Genomic DNA, 21,114 nt, shown 5'->3' with positions numbered 1-21,114 from the left:
TTAACGTTATAGTTATGTTCCTGAAACATGCAACTTTAAGCGAAATGATGTTAAGTGAATCCAATTTCCCCATAAGAATGAATGTAACTAGGGGGGTTAGGTTCCAGGAAAAAAATTTTCACCAGACAAAATTATATATATATATATATATATACACACATACATACACACACACACACACACACACACACAGAGTATAAGTTTTAAACAAACAATTTTTATACTGGTACACAGCGATGATGATTGTGAAGCTTGGTTGAGGTGGTGCAGCATGGCAGACAGAGACACACACCGTGTGTGAGAGAGAGAGAGATGTGCATTGCCCCTTTAAGTACGCTGACCCCACTGTAAGTACACTGCCATTTTAAGTAGATCAGCAAGTTGAGACAGCCCGTGCTGCGAGCAAGCTCCCTCCGTCCTGAGCCCTGTCGTGTCCCCTCCCCCCTGCACTATAGAGAAGGGGTAAGCGGGGTGCAGGAGCAGGGGGAGGGGGACACCCTGACATTAGCCCCCCGCCTCCCCCCCCAACCGTGCACAAACAGAGCAAGCAGGAGGCTCCGGGAAGCAGTTCCAAGGCAGAGGGCAGGAGCAGCACATGGCAGTCGGGGGAGGGACAGCTGAACTACTGGCAATTGATAGCCTGCTGGGTGGCTGCCGCACAGGGAACTTAGGGCAATGGGGAGCTGATAGTGGGGCTGCCGGTACACCCTGGTTCAAAGCCCCCACCAGCTAGCTGAAATGGGCTGCTCTTCCTGCGAGCAGTGGACAAAGCAGGCGGCTGCCAAACGACATTATAAGGGAGCATTGCGCAACTTTAAATGAGCATGTTCTCTAATTGATCAGCAACATAAAAACGTTAACCGGGATGACTTTAAGTGAGGAGTTACTGTAATCCTAATGTTTTCAAAATATGTCAGACTGGTGATGCAAGTTAATCAACTATTATTCTATTCACCCACATAACAAGTTCATTACAGACAGCAGCGAGGCAAGCTTTCGCAACACTGCCCTGTTCCCCCATTCCAATGTCTATTTGTCTGATCTAGCAGGAGACTACTTTAGGTGAGTGAAGATAGTTCGGTCTCCATTCTTTTTCTAATGTTAAGACTGCAATGATGAGTGCTAATCATGGCAATTTTGAGAGTGGACTTTTTTCACTACAAACTAGACTGAGACCATCAACTTCTTTCTCACAAACCCCTAAAGAACCTTCCTATTATAATGACTTACAGACACAACTGCCAGTTCTATGTGGGAGACAAGGGGCATGAGGTAATATTTTTTATTGGACCTACTTCTGTTGGTAAGTGAGACAGGCTTTCAAGCTTACATAGAGTTCTTCTTCAGGTCTGGTAGAAGAAGCAGCTTGAAAGTTTGTCACTCTCACCAACAGAAGTTGGTCCAGTAAAAGATATTGCCTCACCCATCTTGTTTCTCTAATATCCTGGGACTGACAGCTACAACACTGCATAGTTCAGTCTGGCTCAGGTTGGTAATCTAACAATCAGAGCTTCCGTATCCCTTTATTAAGTTTAATTGCTGGATACTAATTATACCATTTAAATGATTAATCAGTGGTTAACGGAAGCCAGAAACGTGATCGCCAAATTCTAGAGAAATGAACTGTGCCCATAATTTTGAAGAATTCTTATGGAAGATATAGGAAATAATTGCTTTGGAGAAACTTATGGTAAAAATGAAGTGTATTTTACATGTATGTATATTTTTCATAAACAATATAATGCTATTTCAAATGCTGATTTGAGATGGTCTTGGTGTTTTTTTCAGTTAATGATATCAGCTATTATGGGTCCAATTTGGATTACATAAATTAAAATAGAATCACAATAAATCTTGGCTGAAAGAGGTTAATACATTAAATTCTGATCCTCCATTGTTGGCATCAACAAAAATGTATCAGACCCAAATATATGTATCAAAATAAACATGAACTAGCTTCACAGGAAAGAATACAGAATAAAACAAGGAAAATCCTCCTTTTCTCTTATTAATTCATATGTAAATATGTCTGGGGATGAAGCATTTATCATTGTTAACTTTTCCTTCTGAAAAGGATTTTAGAATTACCAATACATTATTCAAGCACTTCTGCTAATCTACAAAATGACAGACTAAAACTGAATTGATCATTATTATAGTAATAGTCATAACACTTTAAACTTATATCAAGTTTTTTATCTTCGAAGTACAAACTGTAACTAATTGTCTTAACAACGCTATGAGGCAATTAAGTGTTATCATCCACATTTTGCAGATAAGAACGATGAGGCAGACTGGTTAAGTGACTTGCCCAATGTCAGAGAGGGAGTAAGTATCAGAACTCAGGATTTCCTGTCTCCCAACCAAAGCATTAGCTCATGCCTCCTTTGATATGCATGGTATCAATTATTTGATTCTAATCAGCTATTGTTTCTGTATGTTCCTGAATCTGACATCTAAAAACAGAAAAAAATTCTTATTGACCTCTTTTTGCCTCATGTTTGATATTTAAGATGGAAGAGAGCTGTCAGATTTACATATTCAAAAGAGCTAGATCAATAGGTGAACTGTCTCCTTTCACATCTTTTAACATAAAAAGATTGCTGACAAACAGAAGAAACAAGAAAAGAAAGAGATCAGATATTTTGTGTAGAATGTAGACAACTGACTTAAGAAGTCTTTGAATGAACTTATGTTTCAGGAACATTTCTTATGACAATATTTCCTAAAATGTGGAGTGTGCCCATACAGAGGTCACAAAGAACACTCTTAGGAACACAGAATATGTATAAATTAAATGGGCAGGCCTTTAACAACAAATGGCAAGGTTGAAGGGGGGGCATGACTGGTTTCGTTTTCCTGATGGGGGATGTACACATTTAATATTATAATATTTTATTGAAATATTTTATTTTTACTATGTTAGCAGAATTCTAAAGCAAAACAATCATAAAAGCATTATCCAACTAAAGCAAATGGAAGAAGTTACCTGTTCAATGTCAAGTTTATATTTTGGCAGGTGTAGCACAGATTCTTTTATTTGGTTTCCAAAAGGAGGATGTCTGTTTAAAATCTGCAAATATTTAGTTTTATTTCTGATATATTACAAGTCATGTATTACCAGTAATAAAAATAACTTTCAAATAAAGAAGTTTAATAAGAGAATGCACAGGATCAACTATGGACAGTTCTTATTCACCTACAACTACCCTTAATATCAAAGAAGTTGGAGGTTTCCATATCGTTTCAAGATTTGGCCCATAATTTGCAAATACTGTACTTATTATTAAAGAGGGATAATTATTTTCCAGGGATGGTATAATTTCTTCTTTCCTCATCCTGATGAAGAAATGTCTTAACTGGAAGCAGTTAATACTTCACCAACCAGGAAAGAATTGACAAGAAAAAGTATCTGTTGCTTTGATGTACAATAACTGTTCAGCCACAAGCAGAATAGTCTCTCAGAGATTGACTCTCATCTCACTCATAATCCTCAACAGGCACGGAACTTGGAACCTACTGAACTCCTTTGTCCCGGCCCTCCTCCACCCACAAAAAAAGAAATGCTATAGAAGACTGCCCCCAGTAAAATGGATCAGATCACGCTAGAATGAATATGAACAACTTTATCTGATAAATTATACTATTAAGTGTAAGAGGGGAAAAACCCTAATCCTGGGTAAGGGCTATTCTTGAGAGAAAACTGTGATAGCACATATATGGAAGTCCAAGCATAACTTCAGTCATACAAATTAGTGTTTTGGGACCATAGAGAGCTTCTATTGTCATTTTGGAAGGACCATAGTTCCTCAACATTACAGTGGAGTAGGAGAAAGGAGGTGTTTTAGATGCAGTATTGGCAATACCATAATAAAAGGAAGTTACTAGATGACCCAGCATCCACAGGGGTTCCCCAAGGCAGTGGTTCTCAAACTTTTTTTTTCATGGACCACTTGAAAATTGCTGAGGGTCTCAGTGGACCACTTAATGATCTTTCCAAATGTTGTTTGTACCATTAGCTAACTATTGTAAAGCGATTTGGATAAAAGCACCATATAAAAAAACCCTTAATTATAAACGTTTTTTTGTTCTACAAATAAAAGCACCCAACTCATATTTTAATATCAGTAGTCTTACCTTTCTAATGCGATGGATGTGCCCTTTCTCCCCCGTGTGGCAGCCCCTGAGCTGGGAAGGAGGGCCATCTCTCCCTGGCAGCTACAGCCCTGCACATCCCAAATTTCCCCCACCCCCTCTTCTCACCCCAGTGCCCCGTACCACCTACCCCCGATTCCCTCCAAGGCCACCACCTCACCTTACATGTGCGTCTTCTCCAGGGTACAGGCACCTAATTTGTGGAGCCATGCCTGCGCAGCTCTACTAATTAGGTGGGTGGCCCTTCATTGTTTTGTGTGCGGCCACCCAGGCACGCACCTTAGAGGGAACTATCTGCGGACCACCCGCATGGGGTCCACGGACCATAGTTTGAGAACCTCTGCCCTAAGGAAATGTATATTATCCTAATGTTATAGGCTGGTAGCACTACCTATTAAAGTTTCCTGACATTTCCAATTATAAGACGCTATTTTCAGTCACTTAAAACTCTGTCAAACTTTAACCAACAGGCTGAAATTTTCCATTTTTCAGTGTCACAAGCTGATCTTTTTGGGCAGGACAGTGAATGTCTCAGCTAAAACTGTTCAGCTTCTTCCAAGAATGAGGTTAGGGAAAAAAAGCATTGTTTTGCAATGTCAAAAGAATTCTGGTGACTTTTTCTTTGAGAAGCTCTATCACCCCCAGACTTTGGAGTAGGGAACTGACATTTGGCAAGAGTGGCCTTTGTATTAGGAATGTGCATTTTGCTGTTCATGTGAAAACCCATCCGTATTTGGCCAAATTATAAACCTTTGAAAAATCTCAGTTCTCACATGCTCAGTAGAGACTTCTTAAAGTTTAGTAGCTAAAATCTCTGAATAGTCCATCCTCAATGAGCATGCAGCCTCCATCCCCTCACAGCTCCCAGTGCTGTCCAAACTAGGCATGCACCATGCCCAAAAAGCAACAGAGTATGCCTAAACACAGGAATACAGGAGTGAAATAAGGCTTTTTCTGTAATTGCTGCTCCTGTCTGCTATGGGCCAGGGCCGGGGGGGGAGGTGAGGGGGTCAGGCACCAAAACTGAAAGCATAGAGCTTGCCTCCCATGGGCACTCAAGGACCCTGTGCTAAGCCCAGGCAGCATGGGAGAGGAAGCTGCCTGACTTGAATGTGGAAAGAACAAGAGCCAGACCAGGGGGAAGGAAAGGAGTAGATTGTGACAAGGAGCTTGGTGACACTGAAACTGCAAGTGGGGGAAGGGGAGAGAGAAACAGTGACCGGATGTTGTGGTTGACACTGGGATCTGGGGGAAGCATTGGACTAATTGGAGCCTGGGACTAAGAGCTGGAGGAAGGGAAGGCAGAGACTGGCTGAGCAAGGAGATTGGGACAAGAAGCCTGAGGTGTGGAGACTGGGACTGAATAGGCAAGGAGAATTGAAGAGAGCAAATATCTATGAAATACTGGTAAAATGTGTCTTATCCCTCTCTAGGGTTGGTCCACATAGCAGATGATAACCTACTCTTGCTATCATTTACTGTGTTGGCTTCAGTGGCAGAGGTCATGCTGGGGATCTAGAGGTTCTAACCTTGCTGATGAACCATTTGGATGTCAATATGAAGACACGTGATGGTATTTGTTCTTTCAATTTGCTTTTTTAAAAAATCTAAGAAATTACACACAAAAACTATGTTAAAAGAACAAAAAGATTGCAAAGTCAAGCACACAAAGAGTTAGCTTTTGCCATCTTAATTTGGCACTCTTGTGCATATGGTTCACGATATGGTCTCGGATTACATGACCACATATCTTTTCCTTGAGGCTCCTGCCTCATTCAGTGCACAGGAGGGACTTCCTCTGGACTGAATCAGGGCTGTGTAGTGGAGGGTATGGTCTAGAACAGTGGTTTTAAATTTTTTTTCTGGTAACCCAGTTTAAGAAAACTGTTGATGCCCGTGACCCAACGGAGCTGGGGATGAGGGGTTTGGGGTGTGGGAGGGGGCTCTGGGCTGGGGCAGGGGATTGGGGTGAGGCAGGGGGTCAGGGCTCTGGGCTGGGGGTTCAGGCTCTGGCCTGGGGCCGGGGATGAGGGGTTTGGGGTGCAGGAAGGGGCTCCAGGTTTGGGGGGGGCTCAGAGCTGGGGTAGGAGATTGGGGCACGGGGTTACCTCGGGCGGCTCCCGGTCAGCGGTGGTGCTAAGGCAGGCTTCCTGCCTGTTCTGGCACCACAGACTGCGCTGCACTCCGGAAGCGGCCACCAGCAGGTCCGGCTCCTAGGTGGACGAGTGCAAGCGGCTCCACACGGCTCTTGCCCACAGGCACCGTTCCCCCAGTTCCCATTGACTGGGAACCAGCCAATGGGAGTGCAGAGCCGGTGCTTGGGGCCAGGGCCGCACGCAGAGCCCTGTGGTCCCCCTGCCTAGGAGCCGGACCTGCTGTTGGCCGCTTCCGGGGCGCAGACTGCTGTCAGAAAAGATAGGGACTAACCTGCCTTAGCCAGGCAGCACCGCACTGAATGTGGCAGGGATTCTGCGGAGAAAGTAATATGTGATCATATAATTAAATATTGTATCATAAAGCATAAACAAAAGGGAGCCAAATTAAGGTTGCACAGGAAATCTTAATACTGGCATTTTCTAACTTTGGAGTACTTGACATTCCAACTTTACTATTATTTTATCATAATATAAAAACTACATATGAGAGAAATTTAAAACCAAGGACAAGGAACCAAGTAAGGCCATCTGAGTCATTAAAAGAAACAAACCAAATATAAGATTCCTATCTCCCTACCTCCAATGGTTGCTGAATAGCAACCTAACCAAAAAGCCAGAAATGCTTCAAACTGTTGCTTCTCTCCAGAGTAGAGCCAGACCTCAAAAAGCTGCTTCTAGTGCCTACATTAGGAATCTATACTATGTTGTCCTAAACTTTAATGTATTAAATGATGAAACACAAGAAACTGGGGGGTCGGGGGAGAAACAGGCAGAGAAGGCAAATTAAGATCTAACAAATTCCCAAATGCAAAACAAGAGTATTAATGAAGCCCACAACATTTGGAGATCTGAAAGAGCACCTTACACACTGGGGGGGGGAGGATGCTATCACACTTAAAAACCAGAAATGCCAAAGAAATTGTGCATCAGAGCCCAGCAAAATTTAATCCCACATCTTTCCGCACCAGCAGTGAGATCCTGGCCTCACCCATGTTGACTTCAGTGGGGTCAGGATTTCATTCTACGACTTTCCACTACTAAAAGGATAATGATGAAATTCCTGAATTTGAGCTATTATTCTTTTAGTTAGCGGAAAGTTCTAGGGTGAATCTCTCTTCCCCCATATGGTAATACAAAAATGTCAGTAAAATTAAGATGTGACTTATAATTGAAGCAAAACATCAACTTAACCAACTTCAGGAAAAGAATCAACTACCTCTGTCAGATAATTGCATATTTCTTTAATCTAGTGTGATACTGTACAAGAATAAACCACTTAAAACATTGGAGTCTATAACTTATTAAGTATTAAACATTAGCATTTCCTTATATAAATAGGCATATAAAATTTTAAATACCAATTCAAGCTCCCTTGCATTTGCATCTTCAATTTTTTTAAATGATGTCAGACCTGCATTTACCATTGCATTTGATAGTGTTACACCTGTAAAAAATGAAAAATGTTGTAATATTTTTATATGGAATTCCTAATTCCAAATTATTACTTTCAACAACTGCATTATGGCAAATAAATATAAAGCATAACTAATTTTAACAAGAGGTCTTTTATCTAGCATTTTTTCAAGAGGTGGTCAATGTTTTCTTTTCAACAATAGTCAATTTTATTTCTCTTCAAGTGGCCAGAAAAATTAATACAGTTTAGTTCAATTTATACAACAGTATAAACAAAACATAAAAGCAATAAAATGAAGTATAAAACATTTGAAAATGACAATGTCTTTTACTAAGTTATAGAATCAAAGAAAGGCAGATCAAGGGCCAATTCCTGCAGGCTTTACACAGGAAAAACTCCAACAGTCAGCAAATAACTAATGTGGACACACAAATGAATAAACAGCATGGCACTGAAATAAAATAAGTTTTCATGCAAGAGACTCCTGTTGATTACCCAAGGGATCCTTTAAGCATATGCTAGAAATCCCTGTGAAGTCTACCTTTTTTTGAGCAAGATGTAACTAAAATCCACTCTAGGGAGAGCCACTTGCCTCCAAAATCTTCTGGGAGAATACACAGTCCCTGAACAGATTTAGCAAAACACCTGATTAGAATCAGGAAAAGAACAGGCAGTCTCTGTGATCTATTGGACTAAAGGATAAGCTAGCAGGGACTTCTGCAAAAAACAAAACAAAACAAAAAAACATGCCTCTACAAGTATTCCCAATTCCTCAGTCTCCCCTTGTGGGGTATGGGAGTCAGCACTTAGATTCCAAATCAGGAAATTCCTTCTTGGAACTATGACTCACTGGCATGAATACAAATAACTTAGACAGAAAAGTCTACTTGGAAGAAATGGAGGTTACTTACTGTAATTGGAAGTTCTTTGAGATGTGTGGTCCTATCTCTATTCAACACATGGTTACACAAGCTGCACACTATATGCCCAAGTGCGAGATTTTAACAAGCAGTGTCTGTTGGCCCACACATGTGCAGTCAGGGCCGGCTCCAGGTTTTTTGCCACCCCAAGCAAAAAAAAAAAAAAAAAAAAAGCCGGAATGCCGCTGCCGAAGCAGAACCAACAACAACAAAAAGGCTGGAGTGCCGCCCCTTGAAAAGTGCTGCCCCAAAGAGCTGGATGCTGCCCCTTGAAAACTGACGCCCCAAGCACATGCTTGGAACGCTGGTGCCTAGAGCCGGCCCTGTGTGCAGTAGGTCTCCTCATTCTCCCAAGCAAGGCAGTGCAGGTCGTTGCCCCGTCAGTTCCTCTTCTTACTGCAAATCTAATCAGATCCGAAGCAGAGGGGATGGAGGACGGGTAGTGAACTATAGATAGTGAACATACATGTCAAAGAATTTCCAGTTACAGTACATAACTTCCATTTCTTCCTCAAGTCCTGGTCCCTATGTGTATTCCACATGTAGATGATGGGCAAGCTGTGATCAGACTGGAGGTGGATGTGAGGAAGCAGGCAGCAAAGATGCCTGCAGTACTGCAGATCCCATTGCTGAATCCGCAGCAGAGGCCTGGATTAGTGCATGTCTAGCAAATGTGTTGTAAGGGACCAGGGCATAGGTGGTCTGGTCTAGAGGTCACAGCTGGGCTGGGGTCCACACATCAGGGTGGGTAATCAGTGAACAGGGGTCGGAGGAAATCGCTGGAGCTAGGTTCAATACGAAGAGTCAGGATCAAAGTCAGACTGGGATTGGAGACCATAGGTAGTACAAGGCTGGAATTGAGAGGCAGGAATCAGGGTCAGAGTAAGGCTGGAGTCAGATCCTGGATATCAGAGGTACTACCAGGCTAGAGTCAGGAGGCAAGAGCAAGGGTCAGGCTGGGATTCGAGACCAGAAATCAGGAGACAAGGTGAGGTCTGGAATTGCAGCCGGCCCAAAGTCTGTGTGGCTTCCCAGACAATTTCCTGGGGCAATCACCAGGGTTAAATAAGGTGGCTGACCAATCAGAGGGCCGCAGGCTACTGCCACTCAGGGTCTCCATAGTGCTTCCTGACTATGGCTCTGCAGGGCCTCCTGATGGCACTGTGAGAATGTCAGCTGTCTTACATTCTGAAGACCTGGGTTCTAGTCCCTGTATCTGTACATCATCACCTTCTTCAGAGGCATCCTTCCTTGAGATGGGCACTGAGCCTGGTTTATCTGAGGGGTCTTGATGAAAACTTTTTAGCAGGTCAGGGACATGGATATGGACATGGGTAGCAGGTTCCCAGGAGTTTTCTTCAGGACCCTAGCCTTCCCAATTGATTAGGTAGTACAGTCTCTCCCTCTTCAGCTTAGAGTCAGGATAGCATGGATTAAATGCCCTTGGACCTGGACTGGTGGGGGCAGCTGTTGGGATCAATCAAGAAAGGGGTCCCTCTGTGTAATGCTTCAGGAGGGATACATGGAAAACTGGATAACTTTCAAGAGATTGAGGAAGCTGCCATTTGACTGTAACAGGGTTGATTTGCTTACAAACCTGGAAGGGTCTGAGGAACTGGTGGTCTAGCTTGAAGGATGGCCTGTTCATACAGAGGTGTTTTGCTGCAAGCCAGACCTTTTGACCCACCATGAGAGCTGGGCCTTCCTGGGGTCAACAGCCGCATACTGCTTGTAGTTCCTTTTCACATCTTCAAGGTGGTCCTTAAGTTTCTCCTGGATATGGTGAATTTGTTGGTTTCAGTCACCGGCTGCTGGGTTCATGGAGGCTGCTGATAAGGCCAGGTGAAAGCGAGGTTGGAACCCATAATTTGCAAAGAAGGCACAATCAGCGTTGTTGTATGAGAACTTGGCATAAAAAAGGAGGGACAACTAGTTATCTTGATGGTAGTTGACCAAGCACCATAGGTATTGCTCTAATACTTAGTTCACCCTCTCTCTCTGCCTATCTGTCTGGTAGTGGTACATGGAGGAAGTAAAAGTGTGAACATCCATTAGCCAGAGGGCTTTATGCCAAATGCGTAAGACCAACTGAGAGCCTTGGTCCAAAGTGCTACAGTCTGAAAGCCCATGAAGATGGATCACATGAACTGCTAGGAGTCAAGCCATTGTTTCAGCAGAGGTTAGGCCGATACAGTGGATGAAATGCGCCATTTTGATCAATTGGTCTACAACAGTTAAGGCAACTTGTGGCCAAAGGAAGGGAATTGCACTATGGAATCCAGGGTGATTGAGGCCCGGGGTCTCTGGAGTACTGGGGCATCCTGGTGTGAGCAAACAGGCCACAAGAGTCAACATGGTCCTGGACTTCAGTTTGCCTACGGGGCCACCAGAAGAAATGGGAAGGCGTGTGGAAGTCTTAAGGTGGCCAAAGTGGCCTGTCAATGGAGGGTCATGGCAAAGATGGAGCCCTTCTAGCCAGGGGCACCTCGGTGGAATGTATATGCGCCCATCGATGTAGGTGATCCTATCCTGTGTAGAGCACTGCATTTTTGTTCTGGAGGACACTTAGGAAGGCTGGGCCAGAGAAGACGGGGGGACTGCAAGTAGAAAAGAAAGATATCCGCCGGTGCCATGTAGGTCTATGTGTGTCCTGGTTTGCAATGGGTCCCAGTGGTCGGCACCAACAATAACAGTGTGTCCCTGGGTAAGGTATATTCTTTGGGTGGACGAGTCGGAACCAAGAAGTCCAGACCTGCACCTGTAGATGGAACAGGCAGATAACAGTCCTTATGCTTTGGTGACAGAATCACTGACGGAAATGTCAGATCCTTCCTACACACTTTACCCTGCAATCTAGGAGGTTTTAGCAGAGCCAGTTTCTTGGGGTCTGCGTGTGAAGGCACCTGACTTTGATGGGCTCAGGAAAGGACCATGTCTCTTATGGATAGACCTCAATGGGGATCTGCCCTTGTGCCCATAACAGTGTCCCTTACTCTCATGGGAAGACCCGAAGGGTCTTTGGGCTTAGAAACCAAAAGCTCCGCTCCTACTCATGTCTCCCTGGCCCAGACTGGAAAGGGGCCTCATGGCCTTCTCCATCAAGTGTTTCCTAAAGTGAAGCTCACAGGCTCTACAAGCCATTGGTGGAAACAAGTGACAAGTACTGCACTTTGCAGAAATATGTGTCTCACTCAGACAGTAGAGACAGTGTTGCTGTTTATTGGTAACAGAGAAGGATCTAGGGCAGAAGACGCTGTTTTTGAAGCCCAGGACTCTGGGCATAGTCCCAGATTGTGGGGAGGGAATCCCCAGTCTGGGAAGGAAGCTACACTAAAACTATAACTTTATTAAATCCAGGAAGAATAACTATTTACAATTTTATTTACAGGTTCTTTGAAAAACTGAAGCGAGGACTACGGATTCTGCATCAAGCCATGCAGTGGTAACAAGGAACTGGGGGGCATTGACCCACACACTTCTTATACCCTCACTTGGGAGCACAAGGAGACCTACTGCACATGTGCAAGGCAACAGACACAGCTCGTTAAAATCTCTGGACTTGGGTGCATGGTACGCATGCATACCCACGTGTGGAATTCACATAGGGACCAGCACTAGAACAAAAAGTATCGGCATTCATCATAAATAATTTTCTAGGAACAGTGAAAGAAGGCTAAGAATAAGCAACTTAGAAGCCTTCAGCAACTTAGAAGCCTTCAAGCCTTTTTAGATAACTTCTGGGAGGAAAGGTTAGTCTCCTGGTAAGATTTAGCAGCCAAGGAGGACTAGGTAAGAGAAAAGGAAGGGGCCTGTTGAGATCACTTCCCTCAATGAAGTATTGAAGCACCTCTTCCAGGTCTGACTTAGGGAGAGCCTCTCTTCCTAACAGACCTCTTCTTCTCCCGCTTTGTGATAACTTTGTGCAGGCTGTCTTTTCCAGCCCCAGAGTCTGCATCAATCACTTTATTAGTTTGCTGTTACTTCAGCAAATGTCTCTACCCTCTTAGGTGAGCCTTCATCCCCCTTTAAGGAAGCTGACTAGCTGACTAATTTTGTTTGTCACAGCTCCTGAACTTGCTTTAGCCACTGCCTAGCTGAAGTAGTCGGAGATTCTGTCAAAAAAGGAAGGAAAAAACGTTACTATAAGGATATGGTTTTTTCCCCCTTTTTCTTTTTCATTCTCTGGTTGGGAGACAAATAGAACAAGATGCAGATATAGAAGTTGCCTTTTTGCATAATACTCTGGGTGAAGCAGCTAAAAAACTGAAGAAACAGAAGAGGTGAAAAAACCCTGGATGGTGATCGGTCATAATCCTGCCTGCCAGAAGAAGTGAGGAGAAACTTGGCATTTGATATAATAGCCTGGAGCAGCATTTCTGCTGAACATCAGGGAGAAATGTGGAGGGTACTAGAAAATGCAAGAAGTATTTAGAACAGTCCTAAATTGAACAAGGCCACGTGTCAATTAAAAAAAAAATCACACATTTAGGAGATAAATTGACCACAAAGCTTGAAGTTTCTAAGATTTATGCAACACTGACATACAGAGACCCAAAAATTTAATAAAAATAAATAAATCCAAGACCACAATGCATGTTGAACTATGTCAGTAAATTCACACCCAACTATGTAGTTAGAATAACTCACCTCACTTCACAAAGATAAAAGATTGAGTTAGCTGCCAGAGCATGAAAGAATTCAAGAATTTGAAGAAAGTATTGATATCAACTCTAATTCAGCAATTGTTTGACCCACCGAAAGAGTACCTTCAAAAGGAACCTGGGAGCTCTATTACTTAGGATGACCAGACAGCAAATGTGAAAAATCAGGACGGGGGGTTGGAGGTAATATATAAGAAAAAGACCCAAAAATCGGGACTGGCCCTATAAAATCGGGACATCTGGTCACCCTATCACTACTACAGAGGCATGAAAATGAATGGCTGTCAATAAAATATGCTGCAAGAGCTATGACAGCAGCAGAAAAACATACAAGAGGAAACCAAAAGAGAGAAAGATGTGGGCTTTTTATATAGCTGTACAAAGTTCACAATTTTCTGTACAACTGTAGCTGAAAAGCTGAAATTGACCTTAACCCACTGAATACAACACACAAGAAAGGACTTTGAGAAGAATACAGAAGTTACTTCTGTGTATATGTCTACACTGGAATAAAACACCCGCAGCTGGCCCATGGCAGCTGACTTGGGCTCATAAGGCTCAGGCTGCAGGACTGTAAAATTGCAGTGTAGATGTTGGTACTCGGGCTGGAGCCCAGCATCTGTGACCTGCTCCAGTCCGAGCCCCAACATCTACACTGCAATTTTTAGCCCTGCAGCCCGAACCTGAGTCAGTTGACACGGGCCAGCTGCGGGTGTTTTATTGCAGTGTAGACAGACCATGAAAGTACAAAAGTATAGTTTAATCCTATAGTTCTGGACAGGACATCATCTAGTAATTGCAGACTGTCAAGAGCATATGTTCTCTTTGCCACCTTCCAAATAGATGCCATCAAAAGCATATGTTCTCTTTGCTACCTTCCAAATAGTTGATCTAGAATAAGCAGTTACCAGTTCATGTGAACCCGAGAAAAGCACCACGCGCCCTTTTGCCACAAATAAAAGATTAGCAGGAAAGAGAAACAGCTAAGGATGAAACAATACAAGCAGTAATACATGCTCTAAGTACTGGATGGAGTCAACATTTCCCCACATGCATATTCACCATATAAAAATGAACCTCTCATTGATTTTGGGAGTATTCATGAAATGTACAAAAACAATAATTTCCATAGTCATAAGAAGAAAAATACTGGAAAGAATATGGACCTGATTCTCATTTATATGAGGGCCCCTTTAAAAAGTACATTTACTCCCACTCCCAGTGCGTTGTAAAGGGACCTTATTGTACATGAGAATTAAGTCCCACACCAAAACCTCCTTGGAATGATTAATTAAAAAAAAAAAAGAGCAGAAGTAATATTCTGGCTACATATAAACAGTGATATGGATGAAATAATAAGCAAGTGTGGAACCTGCCTGAAATACAGAGATACACAATGGGAAAGAAACATGACACCACATGAACAACCTACAATACTCGAAGGCAAAGTCGGAATGGATTTGTTTGCCCACCAGACATGATCACCTGATCATAATGGACTATTTTAACCACTTTCTAGATTGATACTTCAAGATACCACAGCTTCAACTGTGATCACTAAGTCTGTATTTGCATGTTATGGAATTTCAAGAACTGCAATGGACCACAATTCAAGAATACAAGAATTAATAGATCTGGCTAAAACTTATGAAATTCAGTACATCATCTAGTTCAGGGGTCGGCAATGTTTGGCACGCGGCTTGCCAGGGTAAGCACCCTGGCGGGCCAGGCCAGTTTATTTACCTGCTGACGCGGCAGGTTCGGCCGATCGCGGCCCCCTCGTCGCGGTTCGCCGTCCCGGGCCAATGGGGGCGGTGGGAAGCGGCACGGGCGAGCGATGTGCTGGCTGCAGCTTCCCGCCACCCCCATTGGCCCGGGACGGCAAACCGCGGCGAGTGGGGGCCGCGATCGGCCGAACCTGCCGCGTCAGCAGGTAAATAAACTGGCCCGGCCCGCCAGGGTGCTTACCCTGGCGAGCCGCGTGCCAAAGGTTGCCGACCCCTGATCTAGTTCTTGATACCCACAAGAAAACAGATTTGAAGAATGTGGACTCTGTAGAGTGAAGGGAAAAAGGCAATTTATTAAGCACTACTCAATTATAGAGCAACACAGTTGCAATGTGAAAAATCACGAGAAGCACAAAAAAGTGTAATGGATCGACTGTGTTTCAGACTATTTCAAAGAGAGTGAACTGACTGTTTAAGACATAGACATGCCTAAAACCCCCAATACTGCAGATACAGAAAAGTGCTGAAGATTAATTAGATTGGCTGATATTGTAAAAACAACATTAAAAATGTTAAGTTAAATCACTGTTAGAATTTGTTCAGTTAGAGAATATGGTGATTTTTTTTAAAAAGAGAAGGTGTCCTAAAGAGCTAAAACTGTAGCAGGAAGTCGCTACACATTCTGTAGGACTCTATGCAGTACCACTATTCCTGTCTCCCACACAGCACCAAGAAGCAGCTGCACAGACTCAGGCGGCAAGATTATATTACAGCAGCATCAGTCCTGTATTTATTTTGTATGTAATCTCCTGTTGTTAGGTAAATAAATAAGTTATTTTAAAGCCTGTCTCAGACATCATTAACATACTACATTCGTCACAATTATGTCATCCTTGAAAGTGCCCTGTGTGTGAATTTTCAATTAAAAGACTGTCTACCATTGAGCAAAACAGTAATGTAATAGGACAGGATTGTGTACATTATCAGCAAAGCAGCAGAAATTCAATATTTTGCAGGGTACATCACAAATTACAAAAAGATTAATTAAAAGTTCAAATATCAGTTGTTTCTGCCAACGGATAGTTCAATTTTCTTTATAAACATGAATCTGATACTGTTAAATCTCTGGAAAAAGTTCCTTAAATGTTTTCTCTAGTGTATTTTTGTTGTTATTCCTAGATCAACGTTTTCATTCTAGTTACTAATCCAGTTAATAATTTACTGATTCTGAAAGAATTTGTACTGGTCTGTCAACTAATCATCTTTGCAACAGTCTTTTCTACCATGATTCTGGCAAATGAAAAGTTGGAAGACTTATTTAGTCCAGAAAACAGATCTTCTAAAAGTTTACAGTGAAGTTAATGATGAACTTTGACACACTATTATAATTACTACTTCTTTCTGGTACCTACCAATTTTTTCTAGCTGTTTGGATACATGCAGAGAGTTTTCCCACAGTTTGCACCTGAAACACTTAGCTAAAATCAAAGAGTTTAATAATGCAGGGAAATTGTTTTTACGTGATGCCAGAAAGTCAGATAACCCTACAAAAGAAAAAATATATTTAATAATATAATACAGTTTATTATTAAATATATCAAAATGCATTAAATTTTAACATACATTTAGTAACTCTTACGCCATGCCTGAAAATTTTGCCTATATCTTGTGTCAAAGTGAAGTCTTGAATAGGAATGCATCCTAATTGAGCCTGAATAAGACTGAAAAAGAAATATTTCTTAGTATATAAAAATATTAGTAAACAAAATAGAATAAAACAAGAGTCAAAGACTCCATTGAAAAACAAAGGCAAGTTCAAGATAAAAGCAACATTGTTTGGCATCTAAAGGCATGAGCCTGCACACAATGAAGTCAATAAGAGTTTGGATCAGGGTTTTTAATTTTCAAGCCAATGAGATAAGATAAAATATTTACCAGTTTATTTTCATTTCTCTTGTTTTTATCTTCCCTTCCATTGGAAATCTGTATAATAAAACATACTGATTTTTTGCTATTCACTTTAACTAAAAATTATACTTTCTTTCTGAACATTAATTCATTGATTTTTTTGTACCTGATAGTTATCCTGTTCTTGTCTTTATTCAAAGTGTTCAATATTTTCTTCTCATTTATTCTTAACTTGACATCTGAAAATTCAATGCAGCCGGATATCATTGTGATCTGTAACAATTTAACATTGTTTAACAGATCCTGTTTTCATGCAATTGTTGTTACTAGTAAGATATAATGGAAGTAACAGCACAAGACAATATAGTATGTTATATATAATCAGAATTGCTTCAGAATTCCTTCATTCAGAAGGGTAAGATGACTCAGTGCTACGTAACTGAGAAGAGTAAAAGATGGGACAATTGGAAGATCTCAGAGACTAAAACCCTTGAAAAAAATCATACTGCATACATCTTATACATCTTGAACTTCATAATTTTTTGGTGTAAGGAAAAACAATATAAACTGGCTTCAATTCTGTTTTAAACTTACAGATGTACATATAGATATAGATATATATTCTTAGGAAAATTATATTACCAGTTCAGATAAAGTTTCTGTTCCATTAATTGTGGAAAACTGTTTCACTGTATCAAATGCAATATAGTACCAAGCCATTAGTTTCCCAGTCTCTGTAGATGAAGATTAAAAATATTTAGTGCATTTTTTAAAGAGAGAGGTGTAGGGTACTTGCTTCTTCTAAGCAACAGAACTGCATTTTTATTTTCCTTATACTATTATACATAGATCACTGTCACCAGGCCATCTTTTGATCTGCAGCAGAATTTCCAGTGATTTAATAGGAGGATTTGCACAGGGATCCAGATCAGTATATGGTCCTAAGAATACAACTTCTATCATTTGCTAAATTAAATTCAGCTCAGATAATAAAATACGGAATATGTTCATTATGGGCCAAATTCTGCCCTCAGCTACACCTGTAGAACTCCACTGGAGGTACACAGATGTACCTGAGGACAACCTTTCTCCTGAATGGTTTTCTGTTCACTGCACAATCTCTGTGCCCCTTAGTATGTCTTATGATAAATGCATATCAAGAATAATGTTTAAAACTTATAAAAATATTTTAAAAATACGTTTTCAATACTATAGTCTAAATTATATTATGAAGTAAATGTTACCTGTAGGTTTGAAATTAAATTCTTCATCCATCTTGATCAAATCAAGAGATGACAAATCGTTCAAATTCTTCAAACACAATTCTGTCCAGAGTTTGAAAAGAGAAATTAATTTTTCGAACATGCAGGAAAAAGATACAATATTTTTGTATATACTAAAGAAAAGATTATGGTCTAAGTTACAACAGTGTAAAGCCAGAGTAACTCCACTTAACTCAACAGAAGGCCTAAGCACACGATCCTTTTCCCATTGAAGTCAGTGGCAAAAATTCTTACTAAATTCACTGGGGCAGGCTCAAGCTCAACTATACATTCAACAAAAACCAACCAACCAACCTCACTTTAAAATGGTAGAAAGTGTAAAAGAAACTAGATCTGAGAAGTTTAAAATGTCAACTTAAGCTCTGAAAAGGTTGAGAGTCCACTAGTAATCATCCAACACAATACAATATTTTCACTAATTTTTAACGACATAGCAAGGCATGGCTATTCAAATGCACGTGTGATTGAGTTTTTAATGGTATATGTACATTATAGTAACTGTGCCTGCATTTATTTCAATGGTTACAAATTCAAATAAACCTACGTAGTCACTAGCAGTGGATATTTGAATGATGATGATGATGATCAAAGTGTTTCCTTTGTTCTTATCTCTTTCGAAACCAAGAAAATTAAGTGCAAAAATGACATTAATACAATGTTGAGATTTTTCAATGCAAATATGTCAAGAAACTCAACGTTGTAGTTCCCATAGCAACCACAAATCATCCACATTGTATATACACTATATATACATATTCATACACATATATATAAAGATAATTATAATTAACAGAATATACATTACTACAAAATACTGCATATGTGCAAGAGGGCTGAGTTACAATATCTGTTAGAATAATAAAGTTGAATTTCCAGATTTGTGCGGTTAAAATCTTGGCAAGTAATGTTCTATTACCATACCTATTTTGCATTTCATATAATTCTTATATTGGAGACAGTATGAAAGAAAGCATAGCATATTTGTTTTTATCATTTAAAGACGGGAGGGGCTGACCCCTAAACTGTTGAGTTTCATCTGGGAAATTTGATAGTATTGTCATAAATTGAGAAGTAATTTTAATATTTAAAGAGCCTTAAAGTAAATAATTATTTTATGTTCAAGCCATAACAAAATCGTCTTCTTAAAAATTCTTTAAGTAATAGTTAAAGACTATTCTATAAAAACCTGAGAACTGAAGAATATAATTGATCTTTTTGTATTTGCAAAGTCAGATGCTACATGTCCGTTTTAACAATACAGCATACAAGGGGTCCCTTAATTGCTTGATTGAATTATCTTATCTTACTTCCTGGGATTGGTTTATCTATTTGCTATATGAATAAATGTATAACCAAGCTTAGAACAACTTTAGCATAGCAAAATAATTCTTAGAAGACCTAATAAATCAAATAGATTTGAGGTATGACTAAATAAGTTATGGAACACTTTATGCATACAAATCTTGCAAGATGTGTAAGATTTCTCCTGGCATACATAAACAGAATGAATAAATCAAGCAATAAATGCTAAATCTTTAGCAATAGAGCAGAATATGCATTGAAGGGCTTTGCTCCATGTCAAAAATCTCATGGTCCTGGGGAATGGAATCCTCAGTCTAAACCAGCCAGACTGTATACATAGCCAAATCACAACCAGGGGCGGCTCCAGGCACCAGCGCAGCAAGCGCATGCCTGGGGCGGCAAGCCGCGGGGGGCGGCGTGCTGGTCGCCATGAGGGCGGTAGTCAGGCAGCCTTTGGCGGCATGCCTGCGGGAGGTCCGCTGGTCCCACAGTTTTGGTGGCAATTTGGCGGCGGGTACGGCGAAGGCGCAGGACCGGCAGATCATCCGCAGAAACACCGCCAAAGGCCGCCTGACTGCCGTGCTTGGGGTGGCAAAAAAACATAGAGCTGCCCCTGATCACAGCCATCAATATAGGTAACATGAAAGAATAGCATATAAGGCTCTCCTATAGCTCACTGGATACACTCCCACTGGCCTAAAATACCATGCCCTTGACCTGTACAAAATTCTCCTCCCACCTTCCTCAGGGAGTTATGAGGCCTGATGCAAAGTTTTCTATAATACAAGGCAGTATGAAGTTCCCCCGCACATAGTCTCTACTACTGCTGCCCCATGTGCATCAAGCATGCAGTTTTTAAATTGCTTTTGGGCAAGCTGCAGGTATTTAAGTTTTGTGGAAAGAGGAAATCTGATATTAAATTTCTGTAGAGCAAATTTTGAAGGAATGTGAAAAGAAATTAAATCAAATGACAAATCAATGGAGGGAAAGGAAGGAAAATGAAAAGCATTCAAAATGAAATGACTCTTACTGTATCCAAAGTTTGATTTATGAGTAGGATATACAAGAAGCAGGATATACATACCTGTGCATGTGGGCAAGAACTTGGGAAGAGGAGTATTTATTGTTTCGCCATATTATGAAATCTGTTTTTTCGTAAAAGAATCATATTTGGAAAGTCCAGTATTTACAATATGGAATAGCATGTAAGTTAAATGAAAGTAATAGTAAAAAGCGACAAAGAGTCCCGTGGCACCTTATAGACTAACAGACGTCTGTTAGTCTATAAGGTGCCACAGGACTCTGTCACTTTTTACAGATTCAGACTAACATGGCTACCCCTCTGATACTTGAAAGTAATAGTGTTGCTTTAACAATTCACAAAAGGCTAGATTCAGCCAACCTTAATCACACTGAATAGTATCTTGCTCCATCAGTAGTTCCACGGAAATGAATGGAGCTATTCAGATATGGTGGAAGAATCTGGCTCAAAATGTCATGTTGTACTCAGAAAGGTGAAAAGGCACTGACCTTGTAATTTTGCTTCAATTCCAACTGTGTCTAGTCCAGGTGAAAAACCTGCAGGAAA

At 41.0% G+C, this 21,114-nt stretch overlaps 1 protein-coding gene across 1 annotated transcript in view; it reads right to left on the bottom strand.

Annotated features, from left to right (window-relative positions):
• LOC117882070 (probable ATP-dependent DNA helicase HFM1) overlaps positions 1–21,114 on the bottom strand; it is a 78,516-nt gene that overhangs the window by 22,712 nt on the left and 34,690 nt on the right. The window contains exons 12-20 of the mRNA XM_034780040.1: positions 21,057–21,104; positions 18,186–18,266; positions 17,584–17,675; positions 17,108–17,214; positions 16,969–17,016; positions 16,657–16,754; positions 16,446–16,577; positions 7,670–7,755; positions 2,990–3,073 (exon numbers count right to left, since the gene is read on the bottom strand). Coding sequence (XP_034635931.1) covers positions 2,990–3,073; positions 7,670–7,755; positions 16,446–16,577; positions 16,657–16,754; positions 16,969–17,016; positions 17,108–17,214; positions 17,584–17,675; positions 18,186–18,266; positions 21,057–21,104 — 776 coding nt within the window. The remainder of the gene's footprint in view (positions 1–2,989; positions 3,074–7,669; positions 7,756–16,445; positions 16,578–16,656; positions 16,755–16,968; positions 17,017–17,107; positions 17,215–17,583; positions 17,676–18,185; positions 18,267–21,056; positions 21,105–21,114) is intronic.

Source organism: Trachemys scripta, chromosome 8, assembly GCF_013100865.1.
Source record: "Trachemys scripta elegans isolate TJP31775 chromosome 8, CAS_Tse_1.0, whole genome shotgun sequence".
Classification (NCBI taxonomy): Eukaryota; Metazoa; Chordata; order Testudines; family Emydidae; genus Trachemys; species Trachemys scripta.
Note: the sequence above shows the minus strand (reverse complement) of the source record. Positions and strands in the feature narration are given on the sequence as shown.